The sequence below is a fragment of the Grampus griseus genome (assembly GCF_964374135.1).
Source record: "Grampus griseus genome assembly, chromosome: 11".
NCBI lineage: Eukaryota > Metazoa > Chordata > Mammalia > Artiodactyla > Delphinidae > Grampus > Grampus griseus.
Window position 1 is genome coordinate 63757698 of NC_139005.1, and position 25380 is coordinate 63783077.

Sequence of the window (25380 nt, forward strand, 5' to 3'; positions counted from 1 at the left end):
AAGGCAGGGGGACGTGCCTTTACACCAGCATCCTAGTCATTGCATGGGGGCCGTCCCTGGGGAAGTGGGTTTAACCTTGGACAAAGCAGTTCCCTTTAACCAAGGGTGATTCTTTAGGAGAGACTCCTCAGCTGTGAGCTGTCAGAGGGCCCTGAGACTGAGGGCCTCATTCCTGAAAGGGAGGGAAGGAGGCACAGGGCATCTTCTTAGGGTTTTCACCTACACTTACAGAAGGTCAAGGGAAATTCTGATGGAATAAAATGACTACATTCTGCCCTTCATCTCAAAAATACTTTATAACACATTCTGTGATATCTCCTGGACTCTGTAATAATTTCTGCAAGAATTACTTTCAGTTTGGGGCATTTCTGCATTCAAAGACTTTTTCTTAGTAATAATATATTCTTCAATATTTCTTTGACCTTCTTCTCCTGTTTGTTCTTTAATTTTGCATGCTATTATGATAAAGTACAATGCTTAAATAGAGATGGAAATAGTTCTTTCAACAAAAATCATTATGTGTATGCAGTATGATAGACTATCTCACTGTAAAATCCAAGAAATCCATATCAATTTATGGACCTAGAGACAGACATAATTAAAGTCCTCCTAAGTAGAATAAATGTAAGGGACAGAGGGAAGTTGTCATGGCAACAAAAAATCCTGATTTTCCTCATTTTATACCACAAATGTATTAACTTTTATGATACCTTAAAATTTCTTCTACATTCTATTTTAACCAGTGGCCATTTTGCATATTATATTTGCTAGATATGCAGCTGAATCCTTCTTTCTTGCAGTTTAGCTTTTTACATTACATTGTAAAGTTTGGTTTTTTTTTTTAATCTGGTATTGAGAAATCTCTTTCTGGAAGGTATAGTTTTCTCAAGAGCAAAACAGTTTTAAAGGCCTTTTCTTCTGTGTAATTTTAAATAATTCAGGTTTATAATATACTGACAATATAAACATATGGGGAAAAAAACAGAGTATCCTATCACAAGGTTGACATTTTTAAGTGTATCTTTCCAACCTCTTTTATACAAAAGATCTTATCTAGAGAAATTGGACATACTTTCTATAATGTCTCATAATTTGCATTTTCATCTAATTCTCTAATGTATTTCCAGGTTTGTAAATGTTTATCTTTAAAATAATTCTAATAACATTATTTTATGGATTACCACAATTTAAGTCTCTCTGTTAGGTAGTTTCTGGTCTTCTAATACTATAAATAAGTTACTACAAACATCCTTACATTAAATGAATTCTCTACTGTGAATTCCTAGAAAAAGAATGAGTGCTTCTACAGCTTTTAACATGTTCTCTTACTTTGGCCTCGATAAAGTATTTTTCAAAACCATGGTCTGTACCCATTGCCAAGTTTTTTGTATCCTCACCTTCACATCTATATTTATCCTCATTTACAATTAATATATATTAACTTTCAGTTTTTTGACTATTTGTTAAATTAAACACATTTTTTTTTTTTTGGTAGGAGGGATTTGCATTTCTTTCTTTTAGAATTGCTTGCTTGTGTCCTTTGTACCCAACCTTCTTCTAGGCGGGAATTTATTTTTCTATTCAATAATATTTCTCTTGGCACATTCAAGATGTTAAATTCCATTTTAACAAACTCAATGACTATACCTCAAAATTAAGCAGTCTCTTTCCTATTAGTAAGATGACTTGTATTTTCTATTTACTGCTAAACCAATTCAAAAGAAAATCATAAATACCTTTCCAGTGCTGATTTAATTGTTTCATAGTACTTAAATGTTATTACTGGAATAGACTAGTGGAAGGAACTATGGATCAGGCTAAATCTGTGTAGAACAAATCGCTTAACCTCTCCACAACCATTTTTTTCCCTGTAAAATATGGTAAGTTACTTTTCAGGGTTGTAATGAGAATTGAGGATATTATACTTGAATATCAATGCCAGCATTTTGGCACATAGTAGGTTCTTAACAAATGGCATCTTTAGTTTTTCTTAGCCTCATTTAATGTTATTGTATCTTAACAGGTCCCTTAGCATAGTGATTTTCCAAACTGTAGGTCACAAACCAATAGTTGTTTGTGAAACTAATAAATATAACGAGAATTTTTTACTAAAACAGAACAGAATAGAATGGAATGTATCAGAATATCTCACACATAGTAAGGGCAAGTTTCTTTATGTGAAATGTGTTCCATATTTAACATATAGGGGGAGAGTGTGTATACTGGAGCACAATACAATGTACTTCTTACTAAGGGTCATAGTCCAAAACTTCTTCAAAAAACCCACTATTTTATTAGATTTTAGTCTCATAGCGTACAAGTCCCTTATGCTAGTAGCTAGGACACCTAGGTTCAAATCTCAACTCCACTAATTACTGCTATCTATCTTTGAACCAATTGCATAACTTCTGTATGCCTTAGTCTCCTCACCTGTAAAATGGGTGCTAATTATACCTATCTCATGGGAATGGTGTGAGAACTCTATGATTTCATATATCTCAGCCACTTAGCAGATCCTCAATAACTGTTGGCTGTTTTTTATCAAGACTTGAGTAGAACATAAATTTTTTTACTAAATAAACAAACAATGCCACCTGCACTAAAGTACATAAGAGAGTATAAAGTCATCACATTAGTCAGGACTGAATAATAAGCTAGTTTTTCCACCTGCAAAATGATGCTTCTTGATAAGCATCTTATTTCCATAAATATGCATTTTCGAGAGCCATGTAACTGTTCTTAGTTTTGTTATTTACAAACACTATCTCTCAAAATATAAAGGAATGAAAATAAATTCAGCAATTGGTCTTTCTTTGTCAGTATATTAGATCCTTAATTGCCCATTATATCTTTATAATTTGTGAAAGACCTTTAATTTCACAGTGGTATACATTAAGTAAAAGAAGCACTGTCTGTATATTTCTTACATAATCTTTTCTTGATTTTTAAAACAATCAGAAATGGTAGGGATAATATCATTGGCTAGTAAGTTCCAAGTTTATAGATTTTACCTTTTTTTTTTTTTTTTTTTTGCGGTATGCGGGCCTCTCACTGTTGTAGCCTCTCTCGTTGCGGAGCACAGGCTCCAAACACGTAGGCTCAGCGGCCATGGCTCACGCGCCCAGCCGCTCCGCGGCATGTGGGATCTTCCCGGACCGGGACACGAACCCATGTCCCCTGCATCAGCAGGCGGACTCTCAACCACTGCACCACCAGGGAAGCCCTAGATTTTACCGTTTTTGATAAAACACCTTGCAAGCTGTACCTTATGTCTGAAGAGGATTCTTTCTGGAAATTATAGAAACATTCTTTGCTTCCTTCACAACAACAACAAAAATACTGCTTAAGCTTCAAGTGCCTTTTCTAAATGTTGACTCTGTTTAATAAAAGCCTCATTTTTCCCAAAGCCTTTTAGATCATTCAACTTATATATACAAATGTTTTATATATATTCCAAAATAAACTGGGGAAATATGAAAATATTTAACAATCCAAGAGAAAGGACCCAAACATCTCCGTGCACAAAAGCTATAAACAACTGTGTAGCCCGTTGGAGGGAGCAGCCGAACGTCAGGCTTATCCCAGCAATGATATCCCACTTCCAGAACATGACAGAAATTGAGCTGAAACAGACAATATACCTTTAATTTAATGATGACACTGTTGTATTTAGCTATTCTATTTAGCACAATCACTTCCTTTAAATCCCACAGCAAACCATAATTCCTCAAATATCCTCAACTATCCTGTGGAGATAAGTAATGATAATCACATCTGGTGATTCTCATAGCAGAGGAACAAATTCATTTTTTAATACACACGGATATTTTATGCATATGTATGTTTTTGTGAGTGTGTAGTTGTAGTCTTGCTAAGTTACATGAAATACGAGTGAAGGCATCATCAATATCAATAGCTTCATCTAGGTTGTGCGAACAGTACTCCAGATTTTTGCAGGGAGACAAGAGCCAAAGCTAAACAGAATCAGAAAATCAGGGAAAGCTTCTGGAAAGCGACCCTGAGGTAGAAAAAATAAAATTTTTTCACAGTCTGGAAAAGTCTGAGCTGCCAAATGCTATTAGGGAGGGATAGATCAATCAATCGATGGATCAATTAATCAACAGAAGGAACAAACTTGCATGCCAGACATTGTGCTAAATTCTTTGCATGGATTAAAACCTTACATACTTGGTATGATTACTCTCCTTTTACAAATGAAGAAACTCAAGAACAGAGAAGCCCTGAACCCCTATCTGTCTAATTCTACCCCTTAGGATTGTATTAGTGACTACTATTGAAAAATTCAAAGCTTTGAAAAGAGAACTAATCTATTATAAAATTTGATTATCTATGTATCTCAGCCTCATCCTTGATCTCCTTTCAGGAGACCCAAAATCTCTAGATTTTGATTAAGATTTTAATAAATCCCATACATTTGAGATTATTCTCCTTTCACTAAACATGTAAGTAGGCGTAATTAATGCACAGAAGGTTTGAATTCTATAAAAATCCTTTATCTGCTTGCTCGTTATTTCCATTTCTTTGCAACTCAGAAGGGCTTTATGGGTCCATCAACTTTCCTGTTGAGACTGTGAAGTTAGGCCCAGGCCTATTTGTATTTATCTATTTCTGCCCCAAATCATGTCCACTCTCACCAGCACAGTCTGAAAACTTACATCACACAGTAAAAGTATTTAAGTCCAGAATACGTTTAGATTGGAGAATATGACTTCATTTGTACCCCTTTAGAAGACCTCCCTTACATTTATACAGCACTTCACAGGTACTAAGAAAAATCTAGGCAGGGCAGGTTTTGATTCTTCATATTGCAAAAGATGTATTAATTAAGAAGTTTAATGCCTTGTCAATCTTCATTTAGCTAGTGAAGAAAACTAGAACTGTTTTCTGTATTCAAGGCTAAGATTTTTTCACTGACTACCTTAAGGATTCATTTTTTAAAATATTTTGAAGATAACATTTTAAATAATTGCATAAATTTAATAATTTATATTATTAATTATATAATTCAATAATATAATCAAACTAAATAAACTGAAATAATTAAAGTCATGTTTTATCATCAGCACCTTAGTCTATATAGTTAATCATGCCGCATTTACAGTGGCTTCAAAAATTCAGCGTAAGCTGGGACAAAGTGAGAGAGTGGCATGGACATACATACACTACCAAATGTAAAATAGCTAGCTAGTGGGAAGCAGCCGCATAGCACAGGGAGATCAGCTCGGTGCTTTGTGACCACCTAGAGGGGTGGGATAGGGAGGGAGGGCGGGAGGGAGGGAGGCACAAGAGGGAAGAGATATAGGAACATATGTATATGTATAACTGATTCACTTTGTTATAAAGCAGAAACTAACACACCATTGTAAAGCAATTATGCTCCAATGAAGAATTAAAAAAAAAAATTCACCCAGCAAGACAAGTGAATTATTGATCATAGTATTATCTATAGTAAATGTCAAAAAAAAATAACTGGGCAGAAAGCATGCTATCAATAAATGAGATTCAAGAACTAATTTCTGTATAACATTCAGGAATCTTGGAGTATCAGTGTTACAATAGTATTCTTTACACCCATTTTAAAATTTACTAACATTTTGAATGTGCTATCTTTTATAATTTATCAACACTTCCAATATAAATATTTGGTCTCTCCTTTTCGGAAACGCAAAACATTTAGAGTATAGAGCATGTATGTTGTCAGCAGTTGTTTCATGGACATTTCAGTAGGATATGGGTTAAAAAGTTAAATCTATATAGCAAGTAATTGCCTGTATAAGTAACTAATAGATTTGACAGTTTCATTTTATTGTTAGGAGAAAATGCTTTCAATAACTATGTCTGGTCTTACCTTCTGGGGAAGAACCTTCTCTGTGGTTCCATAAATATTTCATGAACCAACATAAAGCAATATGCTAATGACAGGCTGTTTACCCAGTGAGCAGATGTGCCCTCTGATGTTTTTTCATCTCTAGAATAGATCTGATGTGGGGTCAGTTAAACCATTTTGAATTGTTCTTTTTTTTGCTTCCCTCCCCTCACAGTTTCACCTGAACCTAAAATGGTGAGCGAGAGTCATCATGAGGCCCTGGCAGCCCCGCCAATCACCACTGCTGCGACTGTTCTACCAAATAATGCCACAGAGCCAGCCAGTCCTGGGGAAGGAAAGGAGGATGGCTTTTCTAAGCTGAAGGAAAAGTTTATGAATGAGTTGCATAAAATTCCATGTGAGTATCGCATATTGTTACTTGAGTAAAAATAAATGGTTGAAAATCAACGTACCCGTTGGGAGGAAAAGAATTCCTCTTAACCTAAGTGTACCTTTGATTTTTTTATTATTGGAATGGTAGTATTCCAAAAATAAAATGGAATATTCTTGGAAATGGAATATTCTTCTTAAGGATTTAAATATACTTAATAAATGAAAATCCAATTTATAAAAAAAACTATCTTGTGTTTAATGTAGGTGGGCTCTTTTTTTTAATCTTCTTCAATGTCTCTTTCTCCAGAGAATGTTAACGTTTTATGTGTTGTGTATTTTAGATTTGTATTTATGAAATCATTCCATTGTAAAGATTATTCCTAAGCAATAGCTAAAATGTACTTTCCCATTATTACAAGTTTGGTTTTCTTTCACTCATCTGTTAATATTTCAAAAGCTTTTGCACACTTTTTAACATTTTCTTTGTTGTCATTGGGAAAGAAACAATAACCTGGACCTAAGTTTATTTGTGTGGGTATAGCACTAAGTCCAACCAGCGCCATTTAATTTAAATCATAAACTACAGGTTGTTCTTTTTTCTTCAGAGATGAACATTTACTATGCACTAGACACTTCTCTAGGTTCTGGGAAAGTAAGTTTTGGCCCTCACAAAGCTTTTATTCTAGTGGGGGAAAAGAAATAATCAGTAAGGAGGCAAATGTTTATGGTACATCATGAAATGGTGAATAATATAAGGAAACAGAAGGAGAGTAAGTGGGAAAGGGAAGGGGGTAGAGGGTAAAAGGTTATTACTTTTTAGGATTATCTGAGCTGATTTCCTTTGTAAGGAAACCTGGAGGAAGTAGGGGAGAAAGCTCTAAAACCTGTGTTATACAAAGGCCCTTAGGCAAGAGTCTGTCTGGAATGGCAAGGAGCTCAGTGTGCCTTCCGTAGAATAACACAAGGTAGAGAATGGCGGAAGACAAACCTGAGGCCGCTATATGGAGCCTAGTGAATTGTTCCAAGGAAGCTGGGTTTTACTCCGAGTGAAATGAAATGGCTTCGCAACATTCTGAGCAGAGGGATCCCATGATCTGACATAGGTTTTTCTTAAAAATCACTCCTGCTGTTGTGTTGAAAATGTGCTTAGAGGGGCAAGGACAGAAGATAAAGCAGGCTGTTGCAATCATCTAGATGAGAGATTTACCAAAGCTATAAGAGTTATTCTATAAGGACATTGAGAAACTAAATGAAAACTACAGGGAATCAATTTCTTATCCTCCCAGGAATTAACAACTTGTTCATCTGTTTGTCCACCTTTAACAAATCCAAGTGCATCTGAGAGACACTCTTAGCTCAGTTGTCAGTAATTTCCATTCCCAGCATGAAGTTCCATAACCTAGGGAAGAGGGAGATGGTCCAATAGAGCGATCCCTAGGATGGAGAACACAGGCTCTCAGGTTCTCTTCCTTGCTCTGCTGCTGAGCTGATGGACTGATTTGGGTATCTTTTGATATGACTTTGAAGTCATAACTACAGGGCAAAAGCCAAATGCACCTGTCATGGGGGCAAACTCTCCCTTGAATATTTTATCGAAATGCTTGCTCTAAAAGAAATGTGTTAGAGGGAAGCAGAGATAGAAAAGAACAACACCAAATCAAACGCGTATTCTGCCTTGTCTTCAACACCATTTCCTTCTCTGGAAGAGTAAACAATATGAGAAGCAATGGCAATGTCGATACCAGTGAGATTTAATGTTCCCCGTGTATCCATACACCCATTCTCTCATCTCCTTTAGGCCTTCACCCAATAGCATCTTCTTAATTAGGACCTCCCCAACCATGCTATTTAAAACTCTAACCCATTTACCCCACCCAATCTTTGCCAGCATTTCCTGTCCTCTCCCTTGCTCTCCCTTGCTTTATTTCTCACTGTATTACTTAGCACCATCTGAAATGCTATGTATTTTATTATCTGTTGTTCAGTTGCTCTGGCTCTCTCCAAAATAATGTAACCTCTATGAGTGCAAGAAGTTGGGTCTGTTCTATGCATAGTTTCATCCCTGGTGATCCTTAATATATACGGGGCACTCAATATCTATTTGTTGAGTGAATTAATGAATGAATCAATGTTGATTTAACTTATATCCTGAACCACCCACTCTTAGATTTTCAGGCCTTAAGATGCTGAAAATTTAAAGCATATGAAAAAATTTAAACAACAACGTCCTACTGTATGGCATAGGGAACTATATTCAATACCCTGTGATAAACCATAATGGAAAGGAATATGAAAAAGAATGTATAAATATGTATAACTGAATCACTTTGCCGTACAGTAGAAATTAACACATTGTAAATCAACTACAATAAATTTTTTAAATTTAATTTCTAACACCAAAGAAAGCATCATTTCAATGCTTGACTGTGTCATTCACATTGAAAAAACAAGTTGTTTCCATATTTATAGTCATAACTCCATCATTTAGCCTTCTCCACTTAGTGCCAGCTATTACTTTATACTTTCCTCCCTGTGTATCAGCAGGAAAAGAATCAGCTGGGAAAAAATATCTATGCAACTCTCCCTTCTTTTTTTTCTTTCCCTTGGCTATTCTTATTTCTTTCCTTCTTCCCAAGCCACTATCCCATTCCTGTGTTTCTTTCTTCGGCACTGGGAATTAGACCAGGAAATCAGCCTTCCTCCATGGAGATTTGCTTTGACCAGCAACCTAAAATAATAGAATGTCAGAGGATCTAGGTAACACCTCTAGAAATATTATGTTGCTGGCTCTCTCCTTGATTTAATGGGAAGAAACAACTGAGATACCTAAAATTTTTAAACGGTTTGGTAAATAAGTTTAGGAAAACTAAATAATAAATACAGCCATGCAGGTTTATGATAAATATTGTAACGGCGTATTTTACACTTTCATTTTAATCCATCACAATTTTTACTGCCCGTGTAATTGAAATTTCTAATGGGATTTCTACACAGAGAGCAACACTCAACAGAAATGAAACAGATCCCTAAATCAAATTCCTTTAGGAGCATATGTTAGATAAAGGTTATCACTTTTGACTTGGCATAATACGGTGATGCTAATGACAGGTAACAAATTAGAATATTAATTGATTTCCGTCTCTGAACTAAATCTTGGCTCTCTGGCAGATGTGTTTTTTGCAAAATTGATAGCAAACAGCTTTAGTCTGTCACTTGAAATTCCCACTTGTGAAAAGAGAGGTGTCACAATGGCAAGGAGTGTGCATGTCATTAGTTGGGTAATCTGCAGAGTCCAGCACGGAGCATATTCAAAGCAAACTGCCTGATGATATCATCCACAACACCACAGGGGTTTCAAATAAAAAAAGGAAAAGGAAATGGTAAATGCTGAGCATTTTTATCTTTCAATTCGTTCTGCACGCTGTTATCTAAATGAAGCAGACAAGGTTTTTCAGAATGTTTCTTTATTTTGCAACTTTGATTTTAATATGACTAGGGCCATGGTTGGTTTGTAAAGCATGAACTTGTGTCATCCAAATAGCTGTGATTAAGGTTTTGATATTCATGAGCTTCTTGAAGTAAAGTGCAACTTTCCTGAAGCACAGCAGAAAACCAAATAGCCAGAACTTGACTTTGAGTTTAGAATAAGAGCAAGTGGGCTAAGCGTAGTTATGTGATCTGTGCAGAAATACTATTGGATAGACAGTTTAAACAGGGATTAAAAACACAAGCTTTGGTTACAGACTGCATGGGTTCAGATCTTAGCTCTGCTACATCCTAGCTCTGTGACCTTGGGAATTATTTCATCTTTCTGTGCTTCAGTTTCTGCTGGTATAAAATGGGGGTTAAAAATAATATCTCCATCATCGGGTAGTTGGGCAAAGGCATCAATGCATAGGAAGTGCTTAGAGTGTCTGGCACAGAGTAAGCATAAGTGTTAGCTATTATTAGAGTCTAGTTGTCATTTTTAACAAGTGTATTCCTCTTTCAGAAAAGCCCTCTATTCAGGTCAGACACCCAAATTGAGAAAATTCCAGAAACTTTGCAGCCAAATATTCAAGCATTGCCTTCTTTAAACACGTTCCAAGGATGCCTGTTCTAGGAAAGAGAGATTCCTTCTTGGTGTTTCCTCTTCCCATCACATCTAATTTTCTTTTTTTCCTTTGTAATTTCATTTTCTTACTCCCTCATTCCTTTTAGCCTACAGGTATGCTCAAAAAAGTCCACATATTTGCAAGTACCTAGTGAAATTCTATGCATCGTAGGTGATTCAGAAATGTCAGTTTCCTTCTTTCATGCTCTAAGATTTTCTTCTTCCTTTACCTCCTCCATCACCCACCATTCTCACTTCCTCCTTCATATCTACATCAAACTGATTGAAAACCATAATCTAGATCCTGACATCTATTTCTTCAACTTCCATTAACAAGTCAGCTTCTTCTGCTCTGATCTGCATTGTCAAGTACTATTAAAAGGGTCACCAGGTACTTCCTTTTGCACAATTATGAGGGTGATTGTCAACCTTCATTTGGTCAGATATTTCTGTGTCGTCTTTATGATCAGCGGTCATCATCTGAAAAATCTTGATTTCCAGGAGTCTACTCTCATTTCCTCCTCTTACTTCCTTCCCTCCTTATTCTCTTTCATTGACTGGTCCTCCCTTTTCATTATCTTTCCTTCCCTGAAGTGGTAGATGTCATGGTTTCCAGGGTTCCATTTTTAATCCTGTTGCAATCTTATTCTCTATGCTTTCCCTGGACCATCTCGTTCCCCTGGCTATTCAGATAGGAAATCTCACTATTATCCTTGTCTCCCTCATCTATTGCACCTCCAATTCCATACCCGCATTCATTTAAGTCCTGTGAAATCTCCTCCTAAAAAACCTCTCAAAACCAGCCAGCACTTTGCTTTCTCTCTTCCTGGATTCCCTTACCCAATTAACCCTGACACGTTTTTTTTTTTTTAATCACTCAACCAGTTCAGATGTTACCATTTAGATAAGAAGTTGCCTCATTTCCCAAAGCAGAATTGTTTGAGTCGTCCTCCAGCCTTCAAAGCTCTTCATTAAAATCTTTGTCTTGGTTACCTTGTTTTGTTTGGTTATATCTGTCTTTCTCACTGAAATGTAAACTCTTCAGAGTCAGGGACAATTTCTTACACACATTCGTATCCCCAATCCCCAATTTGAAAGTATCTGCCACCAGGCTAGAAACTATACTATAGGTATTACCATATTACAAGTATTAACATTACACCAAATACTGTGGTTCTTGTGCCATGCTTGGAGAAACTATGATCTAGAAAGCAATAGTTTTCAAACATTTTAGCCAAGGATCCCTTTGTTCAAATAAAATATTATACGGAAACCTATGTACAGGAAGTCAGAGCTGCCTTGGTGAGTAAACACATCTTCCTCACTCACCCTCCCAAGGTTTATTAGCAGCTACAAAGACACCTGGCTGTATGGAACACAGTTTGAAGGCAGTGGCCTCAACAAGTGGTAGATATATCAGTGTTATCCCTCACAGCAATAACCAGTGAAACTCAACAACCAGTAGTGATATAACTGGTTAAATATGGCATAAGCAAATATTCATCCATGAGGAAAAATGCAGTCCAGTAACTTTGTTTTCCCTCGTGGGGCTGCAGAATGAATATAATGCTACTGCCGTATGTTAGTGTCAAGAACACAATGTTAATTCAAGAAGATAATTTCAAGAAACGTAGGAAGAGAACCCTTAGGAACATATAGTAATACCTAGCATGTGAAGAACAATAATTATTGTAACGATTGCCAGTGTTCACTGAGCACTTAGCATGGGCTGTGCATTCTGTGAAATCAGCCTCCATTCTGCCCTGTAAAATCTCTACTAGGTGTGAACAATTATTATCCCCATTTTACAGATAAGAGAGCTGAAGCCTAGTAAGGCACACATGGTGCAGGTTGTAGGTGCAGGGCTGTGTCAGGAAAATTTTTGCAGTTTTTTTGCCTTCATAAAATATCACAAAGACTGCAAATCACCTCCACTGTTGCTTATCTCCACTGACTTGAAACTCTTAGGGCTCTATGTGCCTGTTCAGAGATACTGGTTGGTATTTGATGTTCATCTCTTGTTATTTGTTTTACTAAGTGAATACTTGGAATACAAGTTTAGTACTAATTCAGAGTTTCTCCTTGGCTTGAAAGGCAAGTGTTTATTCACTTTATATTTCTGCATTTCTTTTATTGGACTCACTCTAACAGATTGTCATGTGAATAAATAATCCATTACTACCTAAGTACTAAGAGTTAGATTCTGTTGCATTGTATAGATGAACTCCTCAAATATCATCCACTGACTCAGCTTCCGCTCTCATCTGTTGACTCTGTACTTCTCACACTTCAGAAAAGCACTGGCTAAAATGTTAAGTGAGATTATTCATTGTTAATCTCTACTAAATGGAAATATCTATGAAAAAAAAGTTACAATGCTGATGAGCGTTATTTTCAGAGCAAGTGCTTTGCAATATTGAGTTACTTCATCAGTGCAATGCTGAAGGAATCTACTTGGAACAAGGACACTTAGAGATAAGGGTTGCAGTTCACAGCACAATGTAGTGATTCATGCTTACACTCAATGAATGGTTTTGTTTATTTATATCATTTTTCAAGTTTAACTCTGATTCAAAATGTAGGAAATGCATACGTGTATATGTAAATACAATGTGAATTCAATGTGTGTGTATTGAGTTACCATGAAAAACTTAATCCTAGGGCAGAAAGTCAGTTTGGTTCTTAAAATTTTGAGTTGGCACTGCCCCTTATAGGATATTATGAATATTCATTGGGCCGTTTTTATTGTGCTGATAAATGAGCATGAGGGGCAGCTACTGGCATTTAGAGGCCCTGGGCCCGGGAACCTACACATCTTCCAACATGTCAGACAGTTTCGCACAATGAAAAGTTGTTCCACATTCTGCACAAATTTCACAATCTCCCTGGGATGTGCATATGGAAGGAACCCCTGTTTATAATTATCTGAACCTAGAATGACTTGACATAAAATGTTAAAGTGTTTTCTGCGTGGCTCTGATATAAACTGAATATTCTAGCTTTTATTCTAATGTTTTCCTAACCTCTGAAGTTTCACTTGCTCCTGACTTTTTGCAAATCTTCTGTCTTATTTCATTAATTCCAAACATCCCTTTTAGCAGTTGCAAGCATTTGATTACTTCATCGTGTCTTCTAGTAAAGTTTTGTCTGAAGATTTTTACAGTGAACTGTGAATTATTTCATTACAAATTACTTTGTTATTTCTCCTATATTATAGTTAGCACATTTTATTCATTTGTAAAATTTATGTGCGTATGTTGTATTATCTATTATTTACTCTGAGTAAAAGGATTGTTATAAAATATTCATTATACTACTGATTTTAAAGAGCAAGTGTGTAATCTGACTCTATCAACATCCTATATTCAATGTATAAACCTAACAAAATTATAGGCTACTGATGCTGTATTTCAGGAAGGTTGTTTAAATGTCTCCTTGAATTTTGTTTCCCTCTTGGAAGCCTATTATGCAGAAAATTCCCCCAAGAAATTCATGCCTTTAAAATTAATTAGTGTTGTGAGATTTTATAAGCCTCCAAAGCATAGGTAATACAGAGTAACAGTAAGCACATTAAGCTACCCAGTGAAGTTAAGATCTCAGCGAAGTTTCTAAACCTTATTTAGCTACATTCTATTAGCATTTCAAAGATATTAAGTAAACACACCTAAGAAAAATAAGGAGAGTGAACAATATTTTGGACATATATTAAAAATAGCTCAGGAGGGCTTCCCTGGTGGCGCAGTGGTTGAGAGTCCGCCTGCCGATGCAGGAGACACGGGTTCGTGCCCCGGTCCGGGAAGATCCCACATGCCACGGAGCGGCTGGGCCCGTGACCCATGGCCGCTGAGCCTGCGCGTCCGGAGCCTGTGCTCCGCAACGGGAGAGACCACAATAGTGAGAGAGAGGCCCGCGTACCGCAAAAAAAAAAAAAAAAAGCTCAGGAATCACCTTGCTGAAATACTGTACCAATAGATAAATACATTTAAAAATAATTTTAAACATCTATTTCTCACCACATAGCAGTTGCATGTCAAAATACAGGCTACATTTTCACTCAGAGAAGTCTGACTATAAATGCAAATCTATAAAGAAAACAGCAAAAGGAAAGAAGCTGAGAGACTGCCGTTTTCGCCTATTCTAATGACTATATAGATCTTTTATTGCACTGCTGACCTGTCAGGTTTGTGCCAGTTTCTATTAAATTAGATAAAGAATTTAGAAGTGGAAACCAGAGGGAAATTATGCGATGTGCCATTATCTTTTTAGCACTCGGCTTTATTTTTCTTTGTTTTGATTTTCATTTCTGAGAATACTATAATAAAGAGATTTGAACTTGTTTTCTTCTCAGTCCACATGCCTCCTCACTCTGCCTTTTAAGTGAACTTAGATAACTTTGAAATAAAGATTAAGAAGATATTGGCCCAGGGCTTCCCTGGTGGCGCGGTGGTTGAGAGTCCGCCTGCCGATGCAGGGGACATGGGTTTGTGCCCCGGGCCGGGAGGATCCCACACGCCGCGGAGCGGCTGGGCCTGTGAGCCATGGCCACTGAGCCTGTGTGAGATATTGGCCCATTTAAAAGTTTCCTCACCAAGCAACACTTTCATTGAAACCAGTGTCCTGGAGGAATCTCAAAATCACTTCAACCCTCTGCCTTTTTCTCTTTCAAGCTTTTTACATACATACACGTTTTTTTTAAAGGCAACAGTAAGCTACAAATAATAGAAATATATTTGACTAACAATTATGCCATTTATGGAAAGGAGTGTGTACCTGTCCACAAAAACTTAGAAAAGAGCCAGGATCTCATGGTAATAAACTTTAATTGATAGAGTTCCATGGTTCAATGCCTTGCAAGTAAAATTTTATTGCAATAATTTTTTTTCATAAGGATTTGGATCAGAGTCTTTAAAATCAGTAAACTATTGCAGTAGATTAAAAACACTGCTGTTATGTAAATATTACCCCTAAATTCTTCTGTACACTTCAGTAGCCTTAAGTTTTAAGACTTTGACCATAATTCTAAATCAGTCACTCAGAGGCTCTGGCCCAGTATTAGTTATTAACCCGCAGTAGGGGAGCACTGTTTGCTACAATAAAAGGCCAGAGGGTGAGCTCTGGAGTTGTTCTGCCTTGGTTCCAAGTCCCAATTCTGCCATTACTACTACATGACCTTGGGCAAATCATTTAATCTCTCTGTAAAATGAGGATAATAATAGTACTTACCTCTGGGAAGGTGTGAGCAGTGAAGTATTAATATATATAAAGTGCTTTAAACATTGTCTGGAATATAACATGGGCCATATTCAAAATTCATAAACTCCTAATGCCTATTTATATAGCTCCTACTGTGTGCTAGGCTGTGTATGCCATGCTTAGGAACTAAACTAAAGCACATCATTTTAACTTGTTTCTGGCTTCAATAGCATTACAGGCTCAGAATTTTTCTACCAGAAGGACCTCTAAATTAAACTGTCTTAGCAAGACATCAACAGTATTATAAGATATGATATGATTTTTGCATACATTCCAGTCTCATCTGCAATTATTCACTCTCACACAGTTTGTTTTGTCAATACAGAGACTCTTAGAGTTACTGAATTTATTATGCACATTGTCCCATGCTTCCAGGTCTTTGCACAGACTCTCTCCTCTGCCTGAAATTGCTTGCTGGCCACTGCTTGTCTAGCTGGACTACTTTTAGTTATGCCTAAGGGCTCAACTCTTTTTTAAAGGTCTTCCTGTCCTCATGCTACCAATCCCGTAATCTAATATTCATCAGCAATTCTCCCTCTGTAATAAGTCTGTGCTTTACATATGTTCATAATTTTTACTTTCTATTTTACTTTTGTTTTTTCTCTCTTAATATGAACCAGTCTACGTGAGATCAGAACACTGTCTTTTCATCTTTGTGTCTCCAACCTCAGCACAAAATTTGGCTCATAGTAGGCAGAATTATTATTCTCCTTTAGCTCAAAAGATCCTACATAATTATATTAACAAGAAAAGGACTTCCAATCCTAGATACAGAGGACAGATTGGCAGAAGCCAGAGGCAGGCGGTGGGGTGGGGAAAATGGGTGAAGGGGGTCAAAAGGTACAAACTTCCAGTTATAAAATCAATCAGTCATGATGGACGGATGGGGAAGTAAGTTACAGCATGGTGACTATAGTTAGTAACACTGTATTGTATATTTGAAAGTTGCTAAGAGAGGAGATCTTAAAAGTTCTCATCACAAGACAAAAACATTTCTAACTGTGTGTAGTGATGGATGTTAACTAGACTTATTGGGGCGATCATTTCACAACGTATACAAGTATTGAATCATTATGTTGTACACCTGAAACTAATATAATGTTATCTGTCAATTATGTATCTATTTTAAAAAGGGCTTCCAAAGGGGTATCACTGGAAAGGGGTAATAATAATAATCAAAGGTGAAATTCAACATTATGCTGGACTGAAGATGGGCCACCCTCCAGATCCCTTTTGCTTTCCCCTCAACCACTCAGCCCTTGACAATCATCTTTTCTCACCTTTGATTTTTCTCTCCCTTTGCTCAGCCTTTGCCATCTGCTGTTTTGTTTTCTTTCCTCCTTGCCTGTGTTGTATCAAAATGTTAGGAACTGTTTGATTCTCTTTGGCCTGGTGGCAGCCCAGTCTGATTCATCACTGAGATACAAACCACCACCCAATCGGTCCTCAGAGTACACAGCTCTCCCCACAAGTATTTTTATTCAAGTGGAGACCTGGGACTTAATACCAGTTTCTTGTTTTAGTTTTTAAAATAGTGCACGGTCCTGCAATGCCCAGGAAACAAGATGAGCTCATTTCTCTCAACGATTGCTGAACCACACAGCCCGGTCTCCTGTGCATTCACCGAGAGAGTTCAAAGCTATCGCTAAGTGTTGTGTTACGGCAGCTTTTACCACGCTGGGTACTTTTGTGAGGTTTTCTCTGCAGAGTAGCTGTTTATAGGAAACCTGTATGAGTCTCCCTGTTTCACTTATCAGCCACACAAAGCACAGCCCTTTGGTCTTTGGGGGACCGTTGCTGCCGATGAGGCCACAAGGTGGATATCATTTGAAGTAGTGCTTCAGAATGGCCTTGCCAGCCATCTTCTGCCCACACTAACTGGAACTGTTCCATGTCACCTCACCTTTCCACGGCTGCTGTCATCCATCCACCTGTCTTTTCCATACCTGTTAATGTGGCTCTGATGTGATTTACCTGGCTGTCTTTCAAGTCCTCATCAGTAGAGACTCTGTTTTGCTATTTTGCATTCCGTAGCCTTCACCTCTAACAGCAACGCTACGGATGTGAAAGCCCAGGAACTCTCATAAGAGTTCGAGTTTGATGATCTTTCTAAAAGTTGAGCACCACGTGATTTCACCAGTGCCTCAATTACTGGAAAACGGATCATTTCCCGCAGTCAGTTCTGCTGCTTTTATCCTCCATGGGAGCTCGATGCACCTTTGCTTCTATCTGGATTCCCTGATTTGGCCATTCATTCAGCCAGGGAGAGTGGACCTGTCTGTACAGACACCCAGTGCCACGTACCTTACCCTTCCTGATACTCTCTTCTCCCTTGGTTCCTGACACTTTAATCCTCTTTCGTTTTGAGTGTTCTTTTTCTCTTTGCCTCCTTCAATCACTGATAGGTACTTTCCAAGGACCTGCCTTTGGCATTCATCTACTGCTATGATTTCTTCATAATTTCAGGACTTTCAGTATTCTCTTTATGTAAATCATACTTCTAAACTCAATCCCCAGTCTTGATGTCTTTACTGAGCTCTCCCCTTTTGTTCAATTAACCTTATTAAGGGATGATTTACGTGCAATAAGATGCACCCACTGCAAATGTACAGCTCTGTGCACTTTGACAAGTATATGAAAGGTAATCACCCCTCCAAAAATGCCTCTAGTCCCTTTCCAGAAATTCCTGCCCTGGTTCTAGGTGATAACTGATCTGCTTTCTGCCACTATAAATTATTTTTGACTGTTCAAGCATTTCATGAAAATGGAACTATGCACTGTGTCGTCTTTTGCATCTGGCCTCTTTCACTGAGCCTAGTGTTTTGAGATTCATCCATGTTCTTCTATATACCAGTAATTCATTTCATTTTATTGCTCAGTATTCCGTTGTATAGATATCCACAATTTGCTTATCTATTAATGAAAGTTTAGATTGTTTTCAGTTTGGAACTCATAAGATAAAGCTGCTGTAAATATTCCTGTGCAAGTCTTTGAGTTGATAGAAGTTTATGTTTTCGCTTGGGGAGTACCTAGGTGTGGAACTGCTGAGTATTAGTATAGAATTTATTTTTCTTTATGTAAAAAAAAAAAATTGTCAAACTTTTCCTAAAATGACTGTGGTATTTACATCCGTGATGTATGAGAGTTCTAATTGCCCTGTGCCCTTGTCAACACTTGGCATTGTTGGTCTTTTAAATTTTAGCCATTGTATTACAGGTATCAAGTATATCACTATAATTTTAATGTGCATTTCCATGGTAACTCAAAATAGATTATAGATCTAAACATAAATATTAAAATTGTAAAACTTCTAGAAAACATAGCAGATAATTCAATGGTCTTGATACAGGCGAAATTCTTTTTTCCCAGCTTTAGTGAAATATAATCAATAATATAACATTGTATAAATTTAAACTGTACAATGTGTTGATTTTATACAAAATGATTACCACCATAGCATTAGCTAATACATCAGTCTCATCATATAATTACCATTTCTTTTGGGGCTGAGAACATTCAAGATCTACTTTTAGCAAATTTCAAGTAGATAATACAGTATCATTAGCTATAATCACCATGCTGTACATTAGATCCTCAGAACTTGTTTGTCTTATAATTGGAAGTTTGTACCCTTTGGCCAATAACTCCCCATTTCTCCTACCCAGCAATAGTCTGCCTAAAAGGACATCAAAACCATTAACAATAAAAGATAAAGGTGACAAATTAAACTTCTTCAAAAGTAAAGACTGCTTTTTTGAAATGCAGCACTAAGAAAATAAGGCAGGGGGCTTCTCTGGTGGCGCAGTGGTTAAGAATCCACCTGCCAATGTAGGGGACACAGGTTTGAGCCCTGGGCTGGGAAGATCCCACATGCCATGGAGCAACTAAGCCCGTGCACCACAACTACTGAGCCTGCGCTCTAGAGCCCATGAGCCGCAACTACTGAAACCCGCGCGCCTAGAGCCTGTGCTCTGCAACAAGAGAAGCCACCACAATGAGAAGCCCGCGCACCGCAACAAAGAGTAGCCCCCACTCACCGCAACTAGAGAAAGCCCGCGTGCAGCAACAAAGACCCAGCACAGCCATAAATTTATTTTTTTTAAGAAAATAAAAAGGCAAATCATAGACTGAGAGCTCTAGAGTATCTGCAATACATAGATTTGACAAAGATGCTGTTTCTGGAATATATTTTTTTAAAAAACTCTTACAAACCAATACAAAAATGAGCAAAGATTTGAACAGATATTCAGTCAAAGAAGATATACATGACCAATAAATTCATGTAAGGATCAATTGCACGATCATTTACATTCAACATTTTTAGTCATTAGAGAAGTGCAAATTACAACTACAATGAATTTCATTTTTAAAGCTCTCTTTAAGATCCATTCATCTGTATATGCCATTTGCATATTTTACTAAATTGAAATTTAGTATATCCCAACTAAACTCACCTCCTTTTCCCCAAAAAAAATACACACACACCTCTACCCTGAAGCTCAAAACCCTAGCATCATCTTTGATTCTTCCCACTTTTTGTCCCCATTGTCCAACCAGGTAACAAGTTCTACTGCCTCAATCTCTGCCTTCTCTCCTCTCTATTCTCACTGCCACTTCTCTGTTTGGGCCGTCCATCTGTATTACAGTTATTAGGACCTCTTAAGAGATTTTCCCATAATTATCTTCCCCTGTTGGCCAATCCACTGTACATAAATCTTCCAGTTGTATCTTCCTAGAGCACAGCTCTGAACACACCAGTCCCTTGCTCAGAAACCTTTAGTACTTTCCCCCTTATCTGATTTTTGAACTCCTTTATTTGCCATCCAAGACCCTCTGTAGTCTAGCCCCAACCTACTTTTCCAACCTCATTCCAACTTCTTTGAACTGAACTATTCACTGTTCCCCAGAGACATGCCTCCATTTCCTGCTTTTGTACCTCAGTCCATGGTGTTCCTACATCTGAAATGCCATTACCCCCATCTCTGCATATCCCAGCCTTCCTAACCTAAATGATAAGGCTCAATTCAAATGCCAGCTCTTCCGTCTTGCTCCTCCTGAATAACCATTTTACTCTTTCAATATACTTATCTTCTACCATGTAGTATTATGCCCATATCTTATCTTCCTTACCAGATTTAAGTTCTTAGAAGATAGCCTCAAACTTTGACCCCTTTTTTCATATTTTAGACTACGTGCTATGTGCCTTACAAAGGATAGGCAGTCAATAAATGTGTATGACCTGGATGAATTGCTTGGTTGTAGAATACAAAACAGAGTAAATTATCATTCCTGTAATCTAGTAGGAGAGATAAGATACGCAGAGACAGTAACAGTGTAAGACAGTAGAAATGTGTAGAGGAGTCATCAAAGATGAGCCTGGAAATGTAATTTGGAATTAGGTTAGAGAGGGCCATCAATATCAGGCTAAAGAGTTTAGACTTTATTAAATCGTTAAAGAGGAGCCAGGAACCATTCAAGATATTTCAACATGGAAGTAACATAATCATTGTTTTGTTTTAGGAACATCAATCTGACGTGTGTGGGCAGGAGAGATTACAAGGGGAGAGCCTGGAGAGACGGACCAGGCAGGAAGGAGGCAACTGAAGGAACAGTAGAGATAATGAAAGTATAAATTGATGTGGAAAGGAAGGCACAGATGTTCAGACTCTGTGAACATGCAGTTGACAGACACTGCAACTGGATCTGAGGGTGTGTAGGAAAAAAAGAAAAAATATAATTCCAGAGTATCTGGGTGATCATTCCCCTGTGATGCCCTGTAGGGAATGGGGAAAGCAAGGGAGAGTTCAGCATTGGAAATTGAGGTTTGGGGAGTTGACCACATATAAATCTAGGTTGTGAATGTGGATAGTTGACATAAGTAAGAATGTGTGGGATGGGGTTGGGGGGAGTCAATGATAAATTCTTAAAATATAAAACTCATGGATGAGTAGTGAAATTGATGGCGGGATAAATGAGCTGTCAGAGAGTAGTGGGTAAAGCAGAAATGCAGAGTGTCATAGAAGCTAAGTAAAAATTTTCTGAGAAACAGTAGCCAATCTGGTTCAAAAGAAATGTATTGAATGTACTGCTTGAAATTTGGAAAAACAAAAATGACTAAAGCATGCAATCTACCCTTACCATGTTTTCAATATAGTGGGGGAGAGGGAGCAGATACCATCGTCATCATCATTACCAGTATTTTTGAGTGATTAATACAGGACCTCATCTATGTATTAAATTATTATTTGACCAGTTATTCCTCATAACAACCTTGTTGGGTATGTATTTATGATTTTAATTTTATAAAGGAGTAAAGCATCTCAAAGATATTAAGCAAAATGTACTCTGGTACAGGGCATAATGAAGTAAGTATTAAAGAAGGGTGCAAGTAAGCAAAGCACAAAGGAAGGAGAAATGGTATAGGAGCAACAGAAGGAGTTAGTTAAGAAAGAGGTGCCTTTTGAATTAGGCCTTGAAAGAGAGGATTTATACAACCAAAGAACTGGACAGAAAGCCATTTCATACTGAACAACATGAGTCGTGAGTGCCATCACAGAGTTTGATGGTTAACAGTTTGGTTTGGTGTGACTAAATTGTAGGACACATTGAAATGATGTTGATGCAAATCGTGTGACCCCATTTTTTTAGAATATTTAATGCTTGGCTAAACAGGTCATACTTTATCCTGCAAACCATAAACCTTTATGGGATTTTAAAAAATAGAGTGTAGGTCCAACTAATCTTTTTTTTTCTTTCTTGATGATCAGAAGAAATAATAACAGATATAAACATCCAGGCATGGCAAATGCTGCAAATAGATCATGGAAGCTTATGCTTGAGAAAAGGTCAGTGGATGTAGAGCTCTTTGTTGACCTTGGAAAGTCTCGTTTCATTAGAGAGCTGGCATCAGATGCTGGCTTGCAGGGTGTGAGATGAGGAGTTAAGTAAGAAGTGAGAAAGTGGAGTGAGAAAGTGAAAGCAGTGAGTGTGAACTGTTCTCTCCCGTGATGGGACAAACAGAATGACGGCTCGTGCACTTAACAGGATGAAGGGGAACTGGATAAGTGTTGAGGCAGGGAGCAGAATGAGATGAAATGACAGAGACTGTCATTACCATAGGCAAAGTGAACTCTTTCCTGGCTCATTCTGAACGCCACCACATATCCACACCCCATCACACATCTCTCCTAATTTTTTTGCAACAGAAGTTACTTGTAAACCTGGGACAGAAAAGTTGGTGACAGTCCACTGAGAGCTTCAGTGTTAGAAACTCTTCCCAATGCATTCAAATGACTAATTCACTGGGATTATAAAGTGTTGCTGAGACCACAGACCAATATGTTTGCACTATTTTTCCTTCTTCATTGATCAGAGTCTCCCTTCCCCTGTTCTTTCCGTAAACCTCATGCTACGGCACTTGCCAATTTTGTTCTTATGTGACAGCTATTTGTTTTATTCTTCCAGGTTAGTCTAAAATTTTTTTTTGGTGGGGGGAGGCAGAAATGGACATTCTCATATATATTGCTGCTGTAGATACTAAATAATTACTTATTGAATTAATTTTGGAGTCTGTTTCACTATTATAAATACATGCAAAAAATTGGTTTGCATAGAGATATGTTAGTTTCCTACTGCTGCATGAAAGCTTACAACAAACTCAGTAGCTAAAAACAATACACATTTATTGTCCTACAGTTTACATGGGTCAAGAATGCAGGCACAGTTTAACTGAATCCTCTATTCAGGGTCTCACAAGATTGCAATCTATGTGTCACTTGGACTCCGGAAGAGCGACTCAGGCCCCTCTTCCAAGCTCCTTCAGGTTTTTGGCAAGAATCCATTTCTTGCAGTTGTAGGACTGAGACTCTCAGTTCCTAGAGGCTGTCTGCTTCTTCGAGGCAAGTGGAAGAACATCTCTCTCACCTCAGGAAGGGTCTAGTCTCTCTTGAAGGGCTTTCAACTGACTAAGTCAAATACACTCAGGAAAATCTTGCTTTTGATTAATTCAAAATCAACTGACTTAGGACCTTCATTGCACTGGCAAAATCCCTTCACCCTTGCCATATAAAGTAACTTCATATCACAGGTCTTGCTCACAGTCAAGAAGAGGGAATTCTACAGGATGTGTACGTAAGGAGTGCTAAGAGGAATTTGGGACGTCTTGGGAGCCATCTCAGAATTCTGCCCACACAGATATGGAAGGGGAAACGGAGCATTAGGAGAGAGCAAAATAATTTTTCTTTAATGAAAAAGCAATAGATATTTCCTTTTCTGTAGTATCTATTTGTACTATATACTTTTTTTTTTTTTTTTAAATTAAGAGGATTTGAACTGGAAAGCATCATTCATTCTCATTTTGTCCATTTCTTCTTTGGTGGCGGGGTGTGGGGGGCAGATTCCATTATGACCACTAATACAGTATATTTTCACAGGGTTAGCAGCAGCAGAGTTAAAGTGCTGAGATGTTTCAGTGCAGATTCTTTGGTATCTGAGCAATGTTAAAGGGAGTGCGAAAGCTAAAGCAGTGTGCTGTTCAGAACTCTCAGTCTAGCAAATTTTTCAAAGGTTATATTTTGGTAATGACAATGAGTTCACATCAACGGGTTTCATAATGTCTATGAAATGAAAGATAGGGAGAATTAGTAACCAAGGTCATTCAACTACTAAGTAGCAACAGAGGATTCAAACCTAAGCCTGGCTTTTAACTTGAGCCCAATCCAAATCCATCCAGGTTCTTAACTCTTGCAAGATGCTCTCTCCTCCCAAAACACTCATAATAAGACCTTGTGTTGTATGTAATAAGTAACTTGTGTATGAGGGTGCTCATATACATCCTCCCAAAATTCATATGCTGACACCTAATTCCAATGTGGTGGTATGTGTAGGTGGTCCTTTAGGAGGTAATTAGGCCATGAGGGTGGAGCCTTCGTGAATAAGATTAGTGCCCTTATAAAAGAGATCCCAGAGATCTCCCTTGCTCTTTCTGCCATTGAGGATACAGTGAAAAGGCAGCTGTTTATAAACCAGAAAGTGGGCTCTCACCACACACACAGAATCTGCTGGTGCCCTGATCTTGCTTCCAGAACTGTGACAAATTTCTGTTGTTTACTAATTACCTAGTCTATGATATTTTTGTATGGCAACCTGAATGCACTAAGACAGGCTATTTGCCACTCTTCCCCTTGTCTCCAAAATTTGAAGACAATCAGTTTCCCATTTCTTCATTTTTCCATGACATTTTTTTCTTTTAAGCTTGTTAAATGGAATTTCGTAAATTACTCAAGTATAACCACATGCTTGCTCACATTTCAGTATCAAGCACAACATCAGGCAGTGGGCATTTTTTTCACACTGATGCAACTGTTCTGGTAAATTAAGAAACTTGTTAAATCCTTCTTGTGTCTCTATTTATTAAAAATATTCTAAAACAAAATCAGTGCAGCAAGAATGCATTGGAGGACCTTACTCAGGAGCAAGGATTGCAGATATTGGAGATGCAGTGCAGAAAATTTCATCCCTCTTCCCCATTTCCAAACTCAGCGATAGCTTTGTGAGCACCAAGCAGGAGGTCTCTGAAGTTAAGCCCATCCCAGAATGGCATGCGTTGTTGCTTCTAATGATTGACTTTACTTGAAGTATTAATTATCAAAAGTCTACTCTCTAAAAGTGCTATGTATCCTTATCTCAGAAAGGGAAAGCAAAGTTAACAGGGCCATCAAGGAGTGGGAGGAAAGGCAATTTTACAGATTTAGTTAGCATGGAAAAGGAAGAGGTGAGGGGAAGAAAATGGGGGCAGGGAGTAAAGTTACACCTA

At 37.6% G+C, this 25380-nt stretch overlaps 1 protein-coding gene across 2 annotated transcripts in view; it reads left to right on the forward strand.

Moving 5' to 3' along the window:
* The window catches only part of SYT1 (synaptotagmin 1), a gene marked incomplete at both ends in the record, with an annotated part of 539370 nt that overhangs the window by 340131 nt on the left and 173859 nt on the right, over positions 1-25380 (forward strand). The window contains one exon of one of the 2 annotated variants that reach the window (XM_082666570.1): positions 6063-6245. In XM_082666570.1, coding sequence (XP_082522696.1) covers positions 6080-6245 — 166 coding nt within the window. Of the gene's footprint in view, positions 1-6062; positions 6246-25380 lie in introns of those variants that run through there. The other variant, XM_082666569.1, reaches the window with a different exon arrangement.